The sequence below is a fragment of the Lemur catta genome, chromosome 8 (assembly GCF_020740605.2).
Source record: "Lemur catta isolate mLemCat1 chromosome 8, mLemCat1.pri, whole genome shotgun sequence".
Classification (NCBI taxonomy): Eukaryota; Metazoa; Chordata; class Mammalia; order Primates; family Lemuridae; genus Lemur; species Lemur catta.
The window spans coordinates 66,196,697-66,216,440 of NC_059135.1; the positions used below are offsets into that span (position 1 = coordinate 66,196,697).

The 19,744-nt window shown below is 36.4% G+C and overlaps 1 protein-coding gene across 5 annotated transcripts in view; it reads left to right on the plus strand.

The window, feature by feature from the left end:
- The window catches only part of LOC123643808 (cytohesin 1 interacting protein), a 71,002-nt gene extending 51,702 nt beyond the window's left edge, over window positions 1–19,300 (plus strand). For all 5 annotated transcript variants that reach the window (XM_045559564.1, XM_045559565.1, XM_045559561.1 and 2 more), the window contains 5 exons: window positions 2,258–2,360; window positions 2,579–2,672; window positions 5,505–5,574; window positions 13,454–13,520; window positions 15,927–19,300. In XM_045559564.1, the coding sequence (XP_045415520.1) occupies window positions 2,258–2,360; window positions 2,579–2,672; window positions 5,505–5,574; window positions 13,454–13,520; window positions 15,927–16,393 (801 nt within the window). In that variant the 3' untranslated portion in view covers window positions 16,394–19,300. The remainder of the gene's footprint in view (window positions 1–2,257; window positions 2,361–2,578; window positions 2,673–5,504; window positions 5,575–13,453; window positions 13,521–15,926) is intronic.
- The last annotated feature ends 444 nt before the right edge of the window (window positions 19,301–19,744 follow it).

Genomic DNA, 19,744 nt, shown 5'->3' on the forward strand with positions numbered 1-19,744 from the left:
TCCCTATTCTGTTGTCGAGTTACCGTTTTTTTGTGACTGGTTCTTTTTAAAGGAAAATTATCCTCAAGGATGTGCAGCAGTTGCTACTGAAAACAGGATAAATGACTACTCATTTATCTTTATTTTTCTCACTCTGCTACAATGTATGTCGCTGCTTCCTTACATTTCTCTCCTATACTGTAAACAGTTATTCTACATGGATCAAGAGTTAAAATTATCATTAGTAGACTCTATATCCCAGCACCACTGATCAACATGAGCTAATGGCTAAAACTCTAAGTGGCAGCATGTTATGTGTTAGCTCAGTGATGCAGAGACCCACACCCCTGTAAATTCCCTCTGACATATGCTGCCCATTACCAGCTCATAATCTATTCCCTAGTACTCATAAGATTTGCAGCAATCAATAAATAGGGGAAATGCTTCTGGAAACTTTTTGAAGACCAGAAAGAATCTCCACGTACACATATTGAACTCTCATTGTGAATACGTGTTTAGAGTCTGGAAGATTGGCACTTTGAAAGAGACCAGATCCATCCTCCTTTCTGGTTTTCCGTGGGTGCAAGTTTTATGCTGTTCCCGAGAATCATGCATCATGATAAAAACACAAATTTTAGACTCATGCCCACCCGAGGTCATATTCTCTCAATTCCTGCCTCATGGAGTCCTTAGGAGTTTTAAACGAAGTAGCACGTCATGTACCTGGTAATGTGACTGGTACCAATAGAAGACCAACAGATGACAGGTGTTCGCATGGAGTTCATCAGGCATGATAAAGGGCAAGGCAATCTTTGCGTCCTAAGAAATTCAAGTGATCATTCTCTCACTGGTCCCTGTAATGGGAGCTAACAGACTGGGTAATAGAGAAGTATCCAATTAATTATTTCTTTCTGTAATTTTGTCTTTACCTCTCTATCTCTGACCCCCAAATTTTATACCCACTGCCAACGTATATGCAAGTACCAGCTGCATAAATCAACACTTCTCCCTTGCACTGTTCTCACTTTGATCACTGGGGTGGAGGGTGGGGTCTCACCACTGAGAATTATTAGAACTGTGGTTTCCCAAGGGAGTGTCAGTTATATCTTTTGCTCATGTACCACATGAACTAGACCAGCCTTCCATCTCTAGAAGGCTCCAGTCTGTAGTGAGAAGACTCCCAACAGGAAAGCTATTAAAGGGATGACATAGATGGGAAATGTATTGCATGATCTTTTAAAGTCCTTTCTACCTTTAGATATGGGGATTCTAAATGCCTTATAGATTGGACAGAAATCCCTTAGAGGCTAACAGGCCCAAGTTTCTGGAAGTTGCTTGCACATGACTGATTAGTGGCTTCTCAGGGATTATCAAAGAAGAAGGAATGAACATCAGACATTAATTTATTCTCAAGGAAACAGTACTGTAATGTGGCTTAATTTTAGGAATCAGCTGTTTAAAAGACTCAACTCGGAATGCTGATTTTGATTTTAAGTGGAACTAGACTTCATAACTTACATGTGTAAAAGAAAAATATATTTGTTATAGATCATTGGGATACTATATCTAGTAAACATTTATTCAGCGTTTTGTTACAATTAAAAAAAAAAAACCTCACCACCACCAAACTACTTGTGCCAAATTGAGGCAAGAGGCAAGATTAACTTTTTCTAATTTAGTTGGGTGACTAATGAACCGGTGAGAATTCAGGGCAGGCATACCAGAGAGTGCTCAGAAATGAAGGTAATTGAGTCAATTATAGTACTTCTGAATAAATGCAGGGCAGATTGTCATTATGTGCAGAACTCTGATTTAAAATAATCATAGTTGGCATGTCTCCCTTGCTGGATGTGTACTGTTTCATACTCTTCTGTAATGAGTGTTTTAGCTTAGAAGAACCACTTAGGGATTTTTCTCTTTGCTCTTGGCCACCATAGTTTTTTCCCATTTGGAAATGAGAAACTCAATTTTTAAAAGCAAATAGGTAATGATGATAGCATCAGGTGATCTCTTAGGCTTGGAAATATAAAATCTTGAGCCACTCTCATCTCACTTTCTTTCTCATAACAGATGTTTTTTTATGAATGGGGCTGGCTACAAATTGGTAGAATTGCAAAATTGGTACCTTTGATTCAATTTATAGTCAGAAAAGCCTTTCCCAATTGTCCTTTGCACTTACCTATTATACTTCTTAATGGTAATTGACATAGTTTTCTTTTTTAACAAATAGTTGTTGAGTTTTTTGAATAGTAACTATGAATCACTTTAATTTTTACAGACTTACAGGCTCCCAAATCAGAACGCCTGCTTCTCGGAAATGTGCACTCTGATATGCAAAATACAGGAGGACAGCCCAGCTCACTGCGCTGGCCTGCAAGCTGGTAACTTTACAACTTTGCTTTGCTCATGTTAGAAATCATTTAAATAGCAGAAAAAGAAAACTTTTTTAAGTAAAGGTCAGGATATGAGTGTTGCTTTGAATTTTCTTAGCTCGTTTATGTTTCTAAAATTTGGAACTTGCTTGTTTTGTTTCATTTGCAAGTCAGGAGGGATTATTTAATGAATCAATATAACATTCACTTTTCTTGGCATCTCCCAGGTGATGTCCTTGCAAATATCAACGGCGTGAGCACAGAAGGCTTTACCCACAAACAAGTGGTTGACTTGATCAGATCGTCAGGAAACCTGCTAACGTAACTATTTGTCTAGTTCCCGTGGGGCTTCAAAAATGTTATGTGCTCTCTTATAATGCCTGTTGAGTGAATGAATAGGCTTTTTGTTCAGGGATCACAAGAAAGGGGAAGGCAGTGCACCACAGCTCTGGGATTGGGTACAAACATTATCAGTTCCTTTTCTTTCTCAAGGTTCCTCAGACTCGAACATATTGTCAACGTCCGAAGTCAGAGGACATCAACAGCACAAACGTCTGTGTGGGAGGGATAGCTTTTAAAAATGTATTTTTTATATCAAAGTCAATTAAACTGGCACACATTCTCTTTAAACCGAGAGGAACTGATCCAATTTCCATGACTGATATAATCTTGTAGCTAAAACAAATCAAAGTTCATAAGGGCTGAGTTTTTTCCTCTTTTGCCACAAGCCACTTGTTTTTCTCCTCTAGCGTTCCATTTGCAGGAAACAGCAAAGTCTGCTCAGCCCTCCCGCCCTGAAACACACAGGCTCACACTAAGTATTCCAAATATTGCAAATTTATTAATAGGACAGCAGTCTTCCCAATTAGATATTTCACTGACTTTTCCACCATAACATTCCCAGCACCTAATAAGACCTTAATAGCCAGTTAAAAGATGAAATTCACTTGTTTATTAAAATTATATTTATTGAGCAAATATTATGTTTCCAGCTCTGTGATAGGCTTGGGAGAGACAAAGACTCTCTTAGTGCTTTAATATAATAACTGTAGAAAGAAATGGCTCAGCAAAGCCTGGAAAATAAGTAATTTTTATATTTCAGTTATTGATATTTGCTATGGGGAAGGTAAAATAGGACAATGGGATAGAACATTGGGTAAGGAGGTGGCCAGCTTAGCTTAGATGTTTAAAGTGGTCCTCTTGAGGAGGTGAAATTTGAGTTGAGACCTAAATGAAGAAAGGGGATGTTCATATGAACTCCTGGTAAGAACATTTAAGGTAAAAAGAAGTCTCTGGGTTCTCAGAATGGACTTGGTCACATCCAGGGGACAAAGAGAGTGAGCAACTGCAGTTAGTAGTTGGTGGATTAGGGAGAGCATAATAAAAAATGAAACCAGAGAGTCTGACAGGGGGCAGACCAGGGGCCTCATGTACCATGCCAACAAGTTTAGGTTTTATTTTGATTGTGATGGGTTCTATACTACCCCATTCCTTCTTCACAGCCAACTGCAGGGTTAAATTTTGTTCCTATTTATAGATGAAGTGCCTGAGGTTTAAAGAGGGCTAAGTTAAGGTCACACAACTAGTACATGATAGGGCTGGGATTTGACCACCTGCTCTGGACACCGGGAGCTGTTCTCTTCAGCTACAGCTGCTCATTGTAAGCTGCCAGTAGAAAATCTGCTGGATGCTCTTCCATGACTCTAGTCTACAACTTCAAAGCATGTTTTGGGTGTGTATATGAGTAGTTTTGAAAGATGGTGGTGGTAGTGGATTGAGTCCAGCTCTACAGGTCCTTTGAGTTCAAGGTAAAGGAAGGGTGCACTCTTGCTCCAGCGGAATCTGGACCCAGAAGGTGGGAACCATATGAAGTCCAAGAGGAAATGCTGGTTGTTAGAGTCAGAAAGTAGGTTCTACATGTGTGAAGTGGACAGACCACAGGTGAATAGGGGTGATGGGTGGAGATAATTGTTAGAAATTCAGAGATCATGAAAATGGGAGCCATTCTGTACAAATACGGAAGGGAATGGCCAATTGATGCTTGCAGTTTTGCCCATACACATCTATTGCTTGGGTAGGTCATACTGACACTGAGTCCCAATAAAATAGATTCATAAAGATCCCCACTATTGCCCAGAGAGTCAAGACTGCCTTAATGAGAAAGCAGACAGAGTTTTGGCTTCTTATCACCTCATTATCTCAGGCATGATGCTGTTAGAGGAAAATTGGTCTCCACATTTAATACTTCTACCATGCATTGAAACATTTCTTGCATTTTTATAGAGTTACAGCTTAGTTATAAGAAGGAATTTGAACCAATACTTTAAAAATTGGTGTGTGATTCATGAATGAAATTTTTTATCATATTCAGATTGATGGTTTAGTAGTCAAAATACAGGCCTTGAGCACATAAAACAAATCAAATCACTCAGGATAGAACAAGTCTTTTATTTTTAGACAGGTGTTTGGTGTAGGAAGAAAAGAACACTGTTAAGTTGATAATTCAAGGATTAAAGTTTGCGAAGTAAAGGTTCTGAGATGAAAGAGGTCTTATGAAGGTTATTATCTAATAGTAGTTCTGGTTCTGTTTGTTCTAGTTCCAAAATCGTAAGGCAATTTAAAGAGGTAAAGGCTCCCAGAATCCTAGAGAGGATTTGTTTCAAGAGTCCAGTTTTATGGATCTTATGTGTTGATTCCACTGTTGTGAAAATCCCTAGCGCCTATTGTTTTTGTTATTGTATCCTTTGTGTTTAGCCTAGTGTCTGGAATCTGGCACATAGTAGATGCCCAATAAATACTTAACAAATGAATGAGATAATTCAGCCTGTCCCCACAAGAATAGATTCTAGTAGAGAACAATCGTCATTGTAAATAGTGGCTTCTATAAAATAAGCTACAGTTTACAAATTGACCAGGTTCTTTTCTTTCAGCCACCCTCTCAAGGGAGTTTTTTTTCTTTTTCCCATTTTCTTCTGTGAATGTTATCAGAAGATTTGGCCTAGGTCCAGATACTTGAAGTGCCATGAGGACTGTAACATTTATATCACATTTTTTAGTATAGTCTGTGCTCAAAGTGTAGTACTCCATAAGTATGGTACTTGTTTAAATGAATCACTCATGTTATTTCCTCCCTTTTTTTTTTTCTTACAACAGGATAGAGACTCTTAATGGAACAATGATTCTCAAACGCACAGAGCTTGAAGCAAAGCTGCAGGTTTTAAAGGTAATTTAATTTAATTCAGTAAGGCACATTTTTCATCCTTGAATGTCTGAGTGGTGGAATAAAGATCTATTTGAGGAACGGAGATAGCCCTTGAAGATGAAATGTCATGATGAATCGAAACTGCTGAATTACCAAGAGCCACACAATTACCTCTGGAGGAATATCAAATTCTGTAAACCAATGTAAATCACTTTCTTCCGTCCTCCTTCTAAGTGTGTCTATGAGGCTCAGAAAGGCAACAGGAAGGCATGACACTTGAAGAACTCTTCATTTACTGCACCTGTGATCTCTCTTGATTTACATTTTGTTTGGAAAAAAAACAAAAAAGGTCATAATTTCCCCAAGTGTTGCATGAAGGTGCTTGGAGTTTTTGCTTTTTCACGGTCCTCTTTTTGTGTCCTTCACTTCTGCCTCATTCTTAAAACAAAGACTTTATCCCTCTGGTCCTGTGGCTGTCGTTGAATCTGCTTTCACTGGCAAACACACTACCAACTTTGAAGGGGGAAAAAAATTAGTTTCTAGAAGATAGTGTGCAATGAAGGATGTTCAGGAAAAACTCCCTGGGATGGCTCTTTGAGGCTCTTAAAAATCTCTGTTTTCTGGGCTCTGAGCCATGAAGTCCAGACCCTCACTCATATGCATCTGAGTCAGAGCCCTGTATACCTCTCTCCTGGTTCCAGGTGACCACTTCATCCCAATGCTTCCCTCTGAATGGTAATGCAGTAGTAGTGATTGTAGCAGAGATTGTATAACTTCCTCTAGGCAGGTTATTTACTTGGACTTTGTTTAGAAATAGCTGCCATTTATTAGTTTTCTTCATGAAGTATGCACTTATTAATTACTGAGCCCAAGAGAGTAGATTTTATCTTGTGTTCTTCTCTTATATATTTATATTTTATCTTAAATACTTTTCTTTACCCACATCCAATTCATTAACAAGCACTTCTTTCTTCTTCATCAACATTGGTTTTGATACTCTTGCCACCTCTTTTTGAATCAATTTATAACATTCCTTGAAAAAAACCTGTGCTTAAATTTTGGTAGGGATTGAATTGTATTTATAAAATAAATGAGAGTGATTGAAATCTTTAAGGCTTTAATTTTTCTCACTCTGAACACAGGATCTCAGTCTTCTTATTCAGGTCTTTTATGTATTTCAACAATACTTTGTACTTTTCTTCCTACATTTTTACATATCTTTTATTATATTTATTGTTATGTACTTCCTAGTTTTTTTTTGCTGTAATAGATATAATCTTTTAAATTTTCATATGGTTATTGCTATTGATTGTATGTAAATTTTTAAATCTAGTTTTGCTGAACTCACTTTATTCTAATAATAATTTTGTAGATTCCCTTAGATTTTCTATGTACACATCATATCACCTGCAGGTAATAAAATTTTGCCCTTTTAGTCCAATCATTGAACCAATTTATTTTTCTTCTCTTATAGCATTGGCTAGGATTGTCAGTATATTATAAATAGTGATAGTCTTATTGTTGAATTTAAAGGGAACATTTCTAGATTTTTGTCATTACATTTTTATAAGGAGTAAATAGTGATTCATATTATATATAGGTTTTTAAAGCTGTCAAAGTTAATTTGTGTTTCCAAAGTAAGATAGTTTTGGGGAACATCTTTTTTAAAAAGTTAAACTAATTTTTCAGGCTTTTATAGAAAAAAAGAGAAATATTGAAAATAACCTAGGGATGTTATTTAAAATGAGTGAAAAAATAGCCTTATATTTCACAGAATAAAGTACTCACTTGCACAAAACATTATTTCATGCTTCTAAGCAATTTCTATCTTTGAATACTTTCTCTGTCTTTGGATGTTTTCTCCTTAAGTTTTAATGTACATACTTAACTGCTTTTTGTTAGCAATGAATGTATATATTTTTCAATATCTGTGTCCTCTTCTAGAACATCATGAGCACCATAACATGCTTTAAATGTCCATTTAAGACATATTCCTTATTATTGCTTACTTTAGAGAATTTCATCAATTTTTAAAAATTACAAAATACAGATTTTTGTTCTAAATAGCTGGTACTAAACAAACATACAAACTGTTTCAGTTGATACACTTGCTGTTGTTTCTTGCACTCTAGTTCTTACCTCAGGGTTTATTTTGCTTCTTGCTATAGCACCTCCTTCAGTGAGGGTAAGTAGTTCTTTGTTAAAAAATGTCTTTATTTTACTGCTGCTATTGAAAGAGAGTTTTGCTAGGTAATTGAATTATTCTAAGTTGATGTTTTGTTCCCTTAGCATTTTGAATAGATTATTCCTTTAATATTTTTGTTTAGGAGACAGCTCTTAACAGTTGTTTTTGGTAGGTAATCTATATTTTCTGTTAAAGGTTTTAAAGTTTTTCCTTTTTACATTTAGGTCCTTAACTCATCCCAAATTCATTTTTGAGATAGTATGAGTATGTGAAAATTCCAATTTTATTTTTTCCATATGCAAACCTGATTCTCCTAGTACTATTTATTTTATAATCTCTTTTTTCTCTCAACTTACCTTCAGTGAAATCTCTTTTTTTTTTAAGCAGGTTTCATGTGGATTTCCCAACAGGATCCCTTTTACAATCTATTGGTCAATTTGTTTATCCCAAACTCAGTTTATAATAAATATTGATATCTAGTTGGGCAAGGTTATTCTTGGTCCTTTTTGGTCATTTGATCATCTATATAAATTATAAAATCAAATTATCAAGTTCCATAAATAAATGCTGGAATTTTGACTGGTATCACATTTTATATATATTGATCAATTGGAGAAGACTTGACATCCATATGGTATTAAGTTTTTTTGGTATATGATCTCACCATTTTTACTTGTTTTCTTTAAAGACTTTCAATAAAGTCCTATAATTTTATGTTATGGGTCTTATACCTTTTTTTTAGAGTTGGTCCTTTGTACCTTATGTGTTTGTTCTTATAGTTTCTTTATAAAAACAAAAGTTTTGATTGATGATAATAGATATGTGAAATCAATTTTCCTTTGCTGTTACTACATTGAAACACTTTGCTAAACTATATAATTTCTAATAAATTATCTGTAGATAATTCTGAATTATATGTAGAGATAACAGAAAACATCTGTTAAGAATGTTCTTACTTTGCTGCACTGCTCAGGACCTACCGTACAATCATGAGTAGAAACTGTAATTGTAGGCATCATTGTTTTATTCTTGATTTTAAAGGGAATTCTTAATCTCTTTCCTATTAGAAATAAGCTATCTTTTAGGTTAAGGAGGTTCCCATCTTTACTGAGTTTGTTGGTAATTTTTGCAGGGCTTGTGTATTAAATTTTATCAAATATTTCTTTTCTGCATCTGTTAATATGGTCTTCTCCTTTATTTTTAAAACTTTGTCAATATGGTGAATCACATTTAAAGATTTTCTAATGTAAAGCCACCCTTTCGTTTCTTAGGATAAGCCCAACCTGATTTATCCTTGAAATTTATAGTCATTTTTTATATACTTATAGGTCTGATTTGCTAATTTTTTAAAGAATTTTTGAAGATAGTTTCATTTTATATGTAGACTAGTCTGTAATCTTCTCAGATTATCTTCTTAAACTTTGGTATCAAGTTTACTAGATTCAGCAAGAGCCAGAGACTGTCTTTCTCTTTTTGTTCTCTGGTAGAATTCTTGTAATACCAACTGAATCATCTGGACTTGGGGTTCTTTTTTTGGGGGGGGACATTTAAACTACTGTTTCAATTTCTTTATTAGTTGTAAGACTACTCAAGCTTTCTTCATTTGTTGGGTTTTTCTGGAGCCACTTTTAGTTATGTTTTAGAGTTAATGTTTTTGTTAATAAAGTTTTCCAATTTATTGAATGATGTTGATAATAAAAATTTTATTCTGTTTTAAATCTTTGTCATAACTGTTAATTACATCCCCATTAACACTCATAAAAAGCTTATGCCTTCTCTTCTTCTTGATAATTTTTTTCTTTAGGATTTTCTATTTTTGAATCTTAAAAAAAACAAGTATTTGGATTTATGGCAAGCTTCTATTATTTTTCTGGTTGCTTTTAACATGTCCTTTTCTCTTTATTGATTTACAGTTTTACCACAGTGTAATTAGTTCTGGATTCATTTCTAAATTTAGAACTCATATCTAAAGACTTGTGACTTTTTTCAGTTTTGGAAAACTATCAGATCAATCTCTTTGAATATACCTTCCTCATTACTCCCTGAATTATCTTCTATTAGACATATTTTAGAGTTTCTTTTTTTTGAGACACAGTCTCACTCTGTTGCCCAGGCTGGAGTGCCATGGAGTCAGCCTAGCTCACAGCAACCTCAAACTCCTGGCTCAAGCGATCCTCCTGCCTCAGCCTCCAGAGTAGCTGGGACTACAGGTGCATGCCACCATGTCCGGCTAATTTTTTCTATTTTTAATAGAGACGGGGTCTCGCTATTGCTCAGGCTGGTCTCGAACTCCTGACCTCGAGCGATCTACCCCCCTCAGTCTCCCAGAGTGCTAGGATTACAGGTGTGAGCCACCACGCCCAGCTCAGAGTTTCTTGATTTATATTCTGTGCTTCCTAACCACTCTTTCATATCTTATACCCCTTTATTTTTTGTGTTATATACTCTTTGAATTATTTAGTAATATCTTCACTAATGTCCATGTTATCTATGCTCTGTATAGAATGTTCTTTTTATTGAGTTTTTAAAATTAGCTTATTTTTTTATTGTCTAGTAGTTTCTTTCATGTCTATTCTTATTTTATTTCTTTGTTTCAAATTTCTTGTTCTTATAAATAGTGATCTTATTTATCTCTGAAAGATTATAAACATTCTTATTTAAAGTCATCTTTGGACACTTGTATATTTTCATTTTGTTTGGACAGAATCCAGGTACCAATAATCAATTTTATTGTCTTTCTTTTCATTAAACATCTGTGAGTATTTTTGAGTTTAGTTTGCCTGCTTCCCTGGAGTGACATATCAGCCTCTCCCTTCAGCTCACGTGATAGAGATAATTAGACAATTGCCTCCACTCAGCACTTCAAGGATCCCAACTCGATCTGGAGGCTTAGATGCCTTTCCTGAAGAGTCAGTGTGCTGCTTGGCTCAGGTACTCCTGCCTCTCTAGGTACAAGCTCCACCTGAGCTGTAGCCAGCAGCAGCAGCTGCTTCTCTGTCTCCTTTGTCCAGTGGTGGAGCTTCACCCAAGGGTCTTTTCTCAAGCGGAAACCTTGGTTCAGTCCCTTGCTTCCGATAGGTGCATTTAAACTACATACTGCCATGGGATCCAAATTCTTAGCTTACCTTCTTTCATTTCTGAACCATTTCTAATCTCAGAATCGTGAGATTTCTAGTTTATCTCTTGCTTCAGCAATGTCTGGATCTGACCCATAACCAAGGTCAAGCAGGCTTCCCCTCCACACAAGTGACATTTATTTTGTGAGTGAGCACTCTGTCCCTCAAAGACTTCGTGGGGCCAAAAGCTTTTCTCAGAACCAGTGGTCCTTTTTGAGCCACTTCCCTTTCTCTTGACCTATGATTCAAAAGTGTAACATGAAAACAGCACATCCAATGGGCTGGCTGGGAGAGCTAGTTTTTAATCTAGTTCTGCTATTTACTGGATTTGAAGCCCTTGGGAAACATTTTGCCACACTGAATCTTTATTTTCTAATCTGTAACTTTTTAGAGAAGTTAGGAAAATTAAATAGCATATTATCTGTGAAAGCACAATGAAAGTAATAAAGTGCCATGGAAATGTTTAACTGTATGTCTCATGTCGATTGAAAGCATTGGAAATGTATTTGGAACTGGTTCAATGTGTGATAGCAGAGGGTTGTTTCAGGAAGCTATTCTTGTATGTGTTCATTCAACCACTATTTATTGAGCAGCTGCTATGTACCAGACATGGAGCTAGGCACAGTGAGGTGATGCAGCCCAGTGTGGTTAGATGTCACATATGCTTTAATTTTCACCTAATGATAAGAGTTCAGATTTGTCTAAATATACACTTGGGATATTAGTAACAGAGGCAGAAACAGATGCTGAAGAAAATAGGGAAGTTTAGTTACAGAGTAAAAACTCCTAGTCATTTTGATACATCTGCTCTTTATACTGGTGTTTTCTTGGTTTAAGTGACGACATACTTAAATCACTGGGCCAAATCAACAAATTAGATATTTTAAAACCTTTATTTTTATAAAAATTAACTACTTGACAAGCTGTGACTGTATTTTTGGATATAAGTGCAGAAATGTAACTTCCTCTTCTTTCTGTATTTAGTTTTGACTGTCAACCTAGCCTTATGCTCTTCCACAGGACTCTATTCTCTTGTAGGAGATAAATGTCTATGCAAAAGATGAAGGAGGTTGGTGTATATGCCAGATTCTTGCTAGTCTATATTCCCTGGGTCCCTGTTTTTGACCTTGACATAGCCACAGGTTTATGCAGATAACAAGAGCTATGAATAAGGGAGCAATGCAGTCTTATAGCCATTCTAGACTGTGGTATAGTATAGAAAGAACAAGAAATTGACTGAGCCACACATTGCTTTGATTTATTGCAACCATAAGTATTGCTGTTAAATGTTACTATTACCAAGGCTTGGAAAATGCCTCCCAGTTGTTGTTCAGTCTTTGAAGACTGAAGAATGAGCTACATTTCTCTTAAGCATTTAATAATGTTCTTGTAATTTTCTTATTTTCTTTCCCATAGGCTTTCTCCTCCCAAATATACATTTTTTTTCTGTTCCTTCTCATCCTTCTTCTACTCCTTCCAGATTGCTTTGTACAAAGGACTGCTTGTTTCCAACTAGGCTGTCTTCCCTTTAGGACAGATGTCCACAGGCAAACCTGAGCTGTGTGTACTTGCTGGGCTTGGTGTAGGGACCTAGAATGGCAAAGGAGAGGGTGGAGTAGAGGACAAGGAACAGGAGGGAGAGTGAGCCAGTGACTGTGTCTTGCCAGATGTCTTCTGTCTGGTTTGCTTTCGATGTCCATTGCCTCAGCCTCCCCTGAGGGCCAGGCCAGGCTTTGTGTGCTGTCTTGACCAATACAGTAGCCACTTCATTCCCACCACAGGCCGCTGCTCTTATGTGCTGTTAAGAAGCACTTGCAAAGTCAGGGTGCTTAACAGGTTCTAAGTTCAGCCCTCTAAGGAAACGTTTCAGATCAGGTGTGTTCTCCTTTTTGGTGTGGAACATAAATAGACGTCCAGCAGTAGAAAAGGCTGTGTTAGTGCCCCAGGCTTATAGGTTGACAATGATATTCATAGAGGATTTACTAAGTTCTAGTCACATTAACATTTAAAATATCAACTGAAAAACATAAAAAAGACAAGAAACTTGTATATAAGTTTTAAACACTTCTATTTAAAAACAAACAAACAAACAAACTGCAACTCAAACATTAAAGAGGTACCTTCGCCTTCACTCTGGCGCATCTGAATGGCTCAGTGAATGTAGCAAGTCCTGGGTTCTAAACAATTTACATCTATTAACTCATTTGATCTTCATAACATTTCTAGGGTTTAGGTTCTATTATTGTCTTCATCTGCAGATGGGGAAATCCTAGAGTGTAAATCCTTGCCTAAACAGCAAGTAAACACAAACACAATCTGGTTCTAAACTATTTTTTAAAATTAAAAAATATATATTTCATTGTTTCTCTTTATTTTTAAAAGAAAACTTGTTGGTGCTACCAGATTATTTCTTCAGAAAGTAGTATTCCCAGTATCTTCCTTTTATACAGTAAAAATCTTTCAAATGAATGTGAGGGATTGATTGGTAGTGCTAGAAAGAAAGGAAAAATATTAATGACAAATCTCAACTCATAGAATTAAATTACCAGCTTTACTGGGGTTTTCTAATAATTAGCACTTTTCTTCTTCTATCTCACAGCAAACCTTGAAGAAAAAATGGGTGGAGTTCAGATCTCTGCAGTTACAGGAACAGCGCCTGCTTCACGGTAAATGCAGTTTCCTGTTCAGAAACCACACTAACATTTCAGCTTTGCAGTATTTCTGCCCCTAAGTTGCTTAAGATTATCATCATTACAAGAAAAGTTTGTCTATCACCAATCAAGGATACTAGCCTGTGTTTCTTTGGTGTGCACGTTGGAGTGACTATATATTTGGAGGAGGGGTAAATCAAGTCAGAATTCCTTCTCCATACACACATGGCACATATGCATGTGAAAACATGCACACACATGCATGAACACGCTCATAAGGGGCACCTGGAAATTTTAGAAGAGCAGTAGGAAAGATTGCCTGACTTTCCTACTACTTTAGCAAATGAATTAAATTCCTGAAAATGAGCATGGCTCAGGCAGGGGCTCATTCCTAGAAGTTCCTAGAAGCTATTGAGGCTGGAATGGTTGCACATTTCTTGGGTAGAGCCCCTATCACTTGTTCGAATTGTGTAGGTTATGTTTAAGCAGAGGAATCCTTTTTCATGCTTCCCGCAAACAAAGACAGATGTGTAATATTATCATAACAGAGAATGCATAGCTCTTGCCATTGTGTGCATTTTGAAGGGAAGGTATGAGTTTAAAATTTGTTGATTTGCCATTTGCTGTGTTACTGGTGTAACCTGAGGAATGAACTTTTATGGACAAGTAATCCACTGAAACCACTAGTATGTGTGTTGAAATATAGGTTATACCTTCTTTAGATAACACCAAGCTTAAGTCTCTATTTATAACCTAGAATATCTATTAAAGGTGATACTCCATTTGTTTACAGAAAAAGATGCAATTTAATTCTAAATTAGCATTAATTTACAGCCTGGAGGTTTGAGTTGCAGTTTAGTTTTGTTTTTTTTTTAATAGAAGTGTTTGAAACTTATGTGCAAGTTTCTTGTCTTTATCATGTTTTTCAGTTAATATTTTTAAAAATTCATAATAGATTTTTTTGAGGTCTCAAGTTTGTTAGAGAGACGGAGATACGAAAACTCTGTGGCTTTTTTAATTCAGCCACCTCCTGGTTTTCTGCAGATGTGAAGGTTTTAGAGAAATCTTTGCCTCCACTTCTGGAGCATCTGGAATAGCTCAGTGAATGCTGTAAGTCGGAAGTTCTATAGGAATGGCCTTGTATAGACAAGATCCTTAGGTCAGGATCTTCATAAGGTCATTGTTGTACATATTTTTTGAGAGATTGTGGAAATTCTTTCATCTGCTTTTTCCAGATTTAGAGTAAACATTCAGTGCCTGAGATTCTACAAAGCAATTGCTCTTTAAAAGAAATTCATCAGCTCTTTGCAGGATGAAGTAAAGTAGGCTGTATTAGCAAAAAGGAAAGCATTATGACTAGTCATTGCAGGGCTGGCCACACTCAACCTTGCAAACCAAATGGAAAAACAGTCTCTTTATACTATGAAACAATGTCAAAGGAGAGCAGCAGTAAAGATAATCACCACAAAATAAAACCATTTCCAAGCATGCAGTATTCTGCTACTTTTTCTGAAGCAGAGTCACCTTCTATTTATATTTTTCTCATGCCAATATCTTTATTTTTATTTAGCAACATACTAACCAACTCAAGTAGTGAGGAAGCAGGTGGAGTATGGACAGGATGTTGATGTGGTATTAACGTGTGAGTTTGGAGAGCCAGGTGGAGGTTATTAAGGGCTGATGAAAAAAATCCAGCCAAGCAGATAAAATTCAATTTCTTCAAATAAATTATTTCTTATCTGAGGATAGAAATGCTTTCTGGGTACAGCATCCTTCTAGAGCATTTAAGTATTCCAAATTGAAACTTGGAATATTGAGGCTGGAAGATATAGTTGCTTTAATAAGCACCTGTCATAAACACCTTTAAATTTTCTGTTTTATAAATGTGTTTCCCATATACTTCAAATAATTTTATAATAATTTCACAATTATTTTAAAAAGACAGTAACCAAGAATCAGAGGGAGTAAATGGAGACAGTCCATCAGACAGCATTTCCCCAAGTGTATTCCTTGGAACCCCATATGTGTGAGAATTTTAATAAAAAGGCTTCAGAGTCATTTAAATTTCAGAAACAATTATTTCATAGATTCAGAAGTCACACTGTCATACTGTCAGTCAGGTTGAATGTTCTCATATGAAGTATCTTGCTTAAATTTAGTCTAACATCATAATTTTTGTGACCATGGAATCTTTTCCTTGGAACTTAGTCCATGAACAAAAGTTTGGGAACGCCTACCATGAGGTTTATCAGATGGCCTCATAAACGGTCACTAATTCACGCAAGTGAAAGCTTGGTGAAAAATATTTTCCACCCTCATTCTTTCTTGTGTTCTTGAAAGAGGAATTCTGGTGTACTGTATTTATTTGTCGGGAGTGATGCTCAGATCATTCCACAGTAGACTTTGTTCTCTGTACTCCAGGTGATGCAGCTAACTGCCTGAGTTTGGAAAACATGGACATGGAGGAGCTGTCTTTGTTTGGAACCCTGCCTGGTCCAGGCCCGGTACTTGTAGACCGGAATCGATTATCCAGTGAGAGCAGTTGTAAGAGCTGGCTCAGCTCCGTGACGATGGACAGCGAAGACAGCTACCAGACGTGCATGTCTGAGGACTCCAGCAGGGGCGCCTTCAGCCGGCAGACGAGCACAGATGATGAGTGTTTCGTCCCCAAGGATGGGGATGATTTTCTGAGGAGGTCTTCGTCAAGGAGAGACCGCAGCATCAGCACCACCAGCAGCGGATCTATGTCTCCCCTGTGGGAAGGCAACTTCTCAAGCATGTTTGGGACCCTGCCTCGGAAGGGCAGAAAAGGAAGTGTCCGGAAGCAACTCTTGAAATTCATCCCTGGCCTTCACCGCGCTGTGGAAGAGGAAGAGAGTCGCTTTTGAGGGGTGGTGGTGCCCTTTCAAATTAGCTTATTTCACAAATATCTCTGGACTCATCTAGATCAACTCCACCCAGCTTAGTGGGAAAATACAGATGGATTGCTTAACTGACATCCCATTTCACGGCAGTAATGACCTTTATTTAAGTTTTTGCATCATTGTTTTTGCTTCTTAAGTCATTTTTCAACCAGAACAGCTGTTCTCAGCAAACGTTAGGGAAATCAAGTAATAAGTTAGATAATATAACAAATTAATGCAATGGCCTGCTCATTCTAATGCTGCCTGTGAAAGCAAGAGTAATATTTATTTTCTAGATTATTCATGTGAAAAATGGAGAACTTGTTGGAATCAAGTGTAAATAAAGGAGTGACAAAAATATAATAACCTACAAAAATATAATAACCTACCATAGGATAATTGGTAGGTTACAAAATCTTTTGTTTGCTTAAGCTTAGTAGCTCCTGGGAAGGCTTAATAATAGGCCATTTTGAATGTTTCTGTTCAAATCTATGAATGGATTATAAACAAAGATGACCACCAGCCTTTTCTCACTCCCATAGTGATGATAAAGCAGGAAGATTTATTAATATGAGGGGTTAAACTTCCTTAGAACCATGGAAAGATGTGGTCTGAGATGGGTGCTGATGAAGATGATAATAAGGACTCTTTAATAGGCAGTCTAAACAAAATCGATGGAAATCTCATTCATTTTCCTAATTTGACTTTTGTTTTGCCTAAACATTGATGACAAGTCTAGAACTCTCAGGATCCTACAGCCTTGTGATGATGATGACGACTACTATTATTATCTTGCTACAAATGTCTAAAAACCAAAAAGAGAGTTGGGAAAAGATTTTCTTCCTGTAGATTTTTTCACATTACTTCCTACTGTATGCTATATATTCCAAATAGTTACCACCTCAGCAGTATTTTGTCTTGTCTGTTGGTTATGTTAGTATCACATTACTTCTAGCCTTTAAATCACTCTATATTTTATTCAATATCTATTAAAGTCCATGATTTTTCTGTTATGGTGACACAGATGTTCATCAACTATATTCTAGAGTAGGTGATTTGGACTATGTAATAAATAGTCCTTACTGATTTTAAGCTCTGTGTCTGTGTGTTTGTGTATGTGTGTGTGAGAGAGAGAAACAGAAACAAGTTGCCTTTGAGTAGAACTGGTACACTTAAGTAAATTTCTGATTAATCTAAAGAATGAGTTATTTTGAGGAAAAAAGAGGGCAGGGTAAGGAAGGTTATAGGATAAGAAATAAGTAATAAAATTGAAATATAAAAAGATTTCTGGTTGGGATCTGCTTTCTGTCAATTCCTTGAATCCAGTGGACTTTGCATGAGGGTTGTTCAGATGAAAGGCAGCATGTAGCACCTTTCACAGAAACAACAGCAACCTGTCTACCATTTCTGAATGCCTAGCAGGCTAAAGGCACTTTACATGTGATCCCCATGGTAACCCTACAGTAGGTGTTAGGCATACCGATAAGAAGGCGGGAATTTGGAGACGTTCCCATAGTCACATGGCTCATCAGTGTCAGGGCTGAAATTGGAAGCCAGTCCTTCCTGGCTCTAGCCTATTCTCGTCTCTCTAGGTATCATTTACTCTTTTGTGATCACCACAGTACTTTTTATTTCACCAGCAGGAATACTTAAAATTTATAATTGTAGAGACTGCATTGTCTTTGGTAAATAGGAAAACAAACATTTAGGGTGACTCTCTTGGCCTCCACAGGCAAGTTTTCAGATATAGGCACATTAATACCTGCATGGTTAGCAATGCATTTATTTTCAAAAAGAGCTTGCAAACCAGTTATGATTCAATTGGTATTGCTTATTTCTCATCATGGTCTAGAATTGTCATGTTAAAGATCTGCTTGTGTGAATGCAGCATTTCCTGTTAGTTCTATTGCACAAAGCTCAGGGGAAAGAAATATTATATTTGAAAAAAGATGACTTTAAGTCTTCTACAGTGTGAAAAAATGCTTTAAGAATGACCACAGGTCCTATGGGAAAGCAGACCATAGATCATTTGCTTTTCTTGTGGCTTTAGTACAGAAGTGTAATATTAGCTCTATGATAGTAGACATCGAATGCAAAAAAGAGGCAGGGAAGGGACAGAGTAGGTATTACTTTAGTTTGTGATGAGAAATTAAGTCAAGATTTAAGTATGTTCTGGGAAAAAAGAAAAGCACTGGTTAACCAAGGTACAGGAAAGAAGGTCATGTTGACGTGTTCATAAGCTGTGAGAAAACTAGCATTTGTTTAGTGGAAATGTGGGTAAATTTCTCACAGCATAGCTTTTCGGACTAAGTCTGACCTCAGCGGATCTTTAGAAGAACCTTATGGTGCATAGTGACTCATTTTGATATAATTTACTGGGAAAAAATTAAAAAGTAATTTTTTTTACCTGAAGTTGCCAAGTATGTAATATTGGTGAATTACATTAATTGACAATTTGTTACAAAAATGCATTTTTTAAAATGGCATTTGATAAATCAAATTTGAATCAAACATATTGGGAATTAGTTTATTATGTGACTGAAGGGATGACACCATGTCAAACTTATTGGCAATATATTTTTTGAAACAAATTTTTATTCATTATTTTATACTTTGCAATTCTTTTATAGCTTAGGTGCATGATACAAACAGTATTTAAAATCCCAGTTTGAACTGAAGAAATCAAACTTGGACACAGTTTGTATATATTGATCACAAAGTATTAGTATTTATGAATGTATAGAGACTAAATATATTAAATAATACATAACTATGTTGAGCCCTTTGGCTCATAAAACTATTGTTACTTTTAACTGTCCCCTTATAGAACTATGAGCTATGAAATCAAAATCTGATATCTTTCTTAAATAAAGAATGCTATTCTTCAGTGTCCGAACTTTTTCTCTCTCTCCTTCCCTTCTTACCTCTCTACCTTAAAAGAAATGATTGTTTTATAATCAGATGTTTTTTTAATCCTGAGTGACCTCTTGACACTTACTTTTTTGAGGCCCTTAAAAGGCACTAACTACTTAATACTTAACTAGTATTAGTTTTCTATTGCTGTTTAACAAATTATTACAAACTTAGAAGCCTAAAACATATTTATTATCTCAAAGTTTCTGTGGGCCAGGAGTCTGGGCACAGGTTAGCTGGGTCTGTTCAGGGTCTCACAAAGCTGCACTCAAGGTGTTGCCTGGGGTTGCATTTTTGCCTGGAGGCTTGATTGGAAAAGGAACCACTTATAAGCTCCCTTAGGTGGTTGTGATTTCCTTGCAGCCATACGATTCATGGCAGCTTGCTTCTTCATAGCCAGCTATGGAGAGAAAAAGGGAGTAA